Source organism: Centruroides sculpturatus, unplaced genomic scaffold, assembly GCF_000671375.1.
Source record: "Centruroides sculpturatus isolate CEXI.00-Female unplaced genomic scaffold, Cexi_2.0 scaffold1836, whole genome shotgun sequence".
In the NCBI taxonomy this organism is placed as follows: Eukaryota; Metazoa; Arthropoda; class Arachnida; order Scorpiones; family Buthidae; genus Centruroides; species Centruroides sculpturatus.
Genome location: NW_019386203.1, coordinates 112,944 through 114,726, shown reverse-complemented (window position 1 = coordinate 114,726; position 1,783 = coordinate 112,944). Strand labels below are relative to the sequence as shown.

The window sequence follows — 1,783 nt, the reverse complement described above, 5'->3', positions numbered from 1 at the left end:
TACATACCTGTCTGAGCTATATGTTGAGTTTTACAGTAATTAGACAATTCTGAGTGCAAAACTTTAATCAGTGAGTATAATATAAAGGACATAAAACAGTGCATGCAAAAATATTTTAAATTTTAAATATGCAAACAAATGATTTAATATATTCAATCATTAAAACATCAACAGTATTTAAAACAATATTGCACAAATAGAAAATGCAGCTAAACTAATCATGACTCTAAACAGTAAAATCTTTAATAATAAGTTAAAAAGACATTAAAATTATTAAAATGTAAATATGGATATTTATTACATATCATGTGCTAAAAATAATAAATTGTAAATACTATTTTTCAGATGATAATAAATTAGAAATTAAAATAATGAAATAAAATTAACTCAAATTAGTTTCATCGATTTTAATGTTAAAACAACTGCATTCCTGTAAAAGTTAAAATTCACATAAATTAAAAACTGTTGTAAGCACAGGAAAATAGATGCCTATATATAATATGGCCATCCATTGTTTTTTGATACATTTGCCCATTTCTTTCATGTACACTCTAGAATTGTTAATATAATTCATTTAGAATACTGCAGAGTACAAAGCAATCAGATATGTTTGCACTCTCATTAATTTTTTACTTTGTTGCCAAGTTTTATTTTAGTTCACTGCTATTGTTTTATATATCGATTTTAGATCATAAATTATAATTGTATATAAAAATCATAATTTTTGTTGCTTAGAGATATCAGAAGTTATTGTCTAACTCAAATTGCTTATAGCAGTTACTGAGGCGCTAGCACCTACAGTCGCCACTAGAGGGCCTCCCGTCGATGACGTGAGCGTTACGTCAGATCACCGCGCTTATTCGACCTGCTACGACACAGTTCAGGTGTGTTCGACAAGAGCTCCGCTACTTACGACTAAACAAAGGATTGTAGTGCCAATCGACCATCGTCCACGTTGGTGCCTACATTAGTGACCCGAACGCCTACATTGGTGAGCCGAACATTAAAACTCATCGAATTTACAAATTTCGCCTGGAGAACAGAAATATTTTACCAGGTACGTGAAAACAATGAGTCAACCCGTGGTCGGCCACGTGGCCGTCAAGCCACCGCCATTTTGGACCGAGAGCCCAGCACTTTGGTTCGCCCAGTTGGAGAGCCAATTCGTCCTCGCGAACATATCCAACGATGAAACGAAATACAGCCATGTAGTCGCGAGTTTATCGGAACGTATGGCTACCGAAGTCCAGGACATTTTGGCCGCTCCTCCGAATACCGACAAATACAAAGCGATTAAACGGGCACTGATCGACCGCTTGTCCCAGTCCGAAGCCCAACGTCTCGAAAAGCTTCTACGCACCGAAGAGCTCGGCGACCGCACGCCATCGCAATTCCTTCGACGCTTAAGAACTCTCGCAGGTCATACGGTTACGGAGGACCTACTCAGAAGCATTTGGTTGTCCCGTCTTCCCACCGATATGCAGAAGATACTAACTGTATCCGAGGGCACACTCGAATCTCTCGCTAAGATCGCCGACCGCCTTAGCGAATTGTACCCCTCGACATCGAATATCTCCGCCACGTCTACGGCCTCTGCCACGGCCGATCCCAGAATCGCCGCGCTCGAAGTGCAAATCTCCGAACTCTCAAAACAAATTTCCGAGATGTCACGACAATATGGCCGTTCTCCACCTCGCCGCCGTTCCTCGAGCCGTGGAAGACTCGGTCGACGCTCCCCACCTAACACCTTCCCGAACAATATCTGCTGGTACCACGCAAAATT

General features: G+C 40.1%; 1 protein-coding gene across 1 annotated transcript in view; it reads left to right on the top strand.

Moving 5' to 3' along the window:
• Positions 1-805: 805 nt before the first annotated feature.
• The window catches only part of LOC111614067, a 9,898-nt gene continuing 8,920 nt past the window's right edge, over positions 806-1,783 (top strand). Inside the window, exon 1 of the mRNA XM_023355446.1 lies at positions 806-1,775. Within this exon, the coding sequence (XP_023211214.1) occupies positions 1,071-1,775 (705 nt within the window). The 5' untranslated portion in view covers positions 806-1,070. The remainder of the gene's footprint in view (positions 1,776-1,783) is intronic.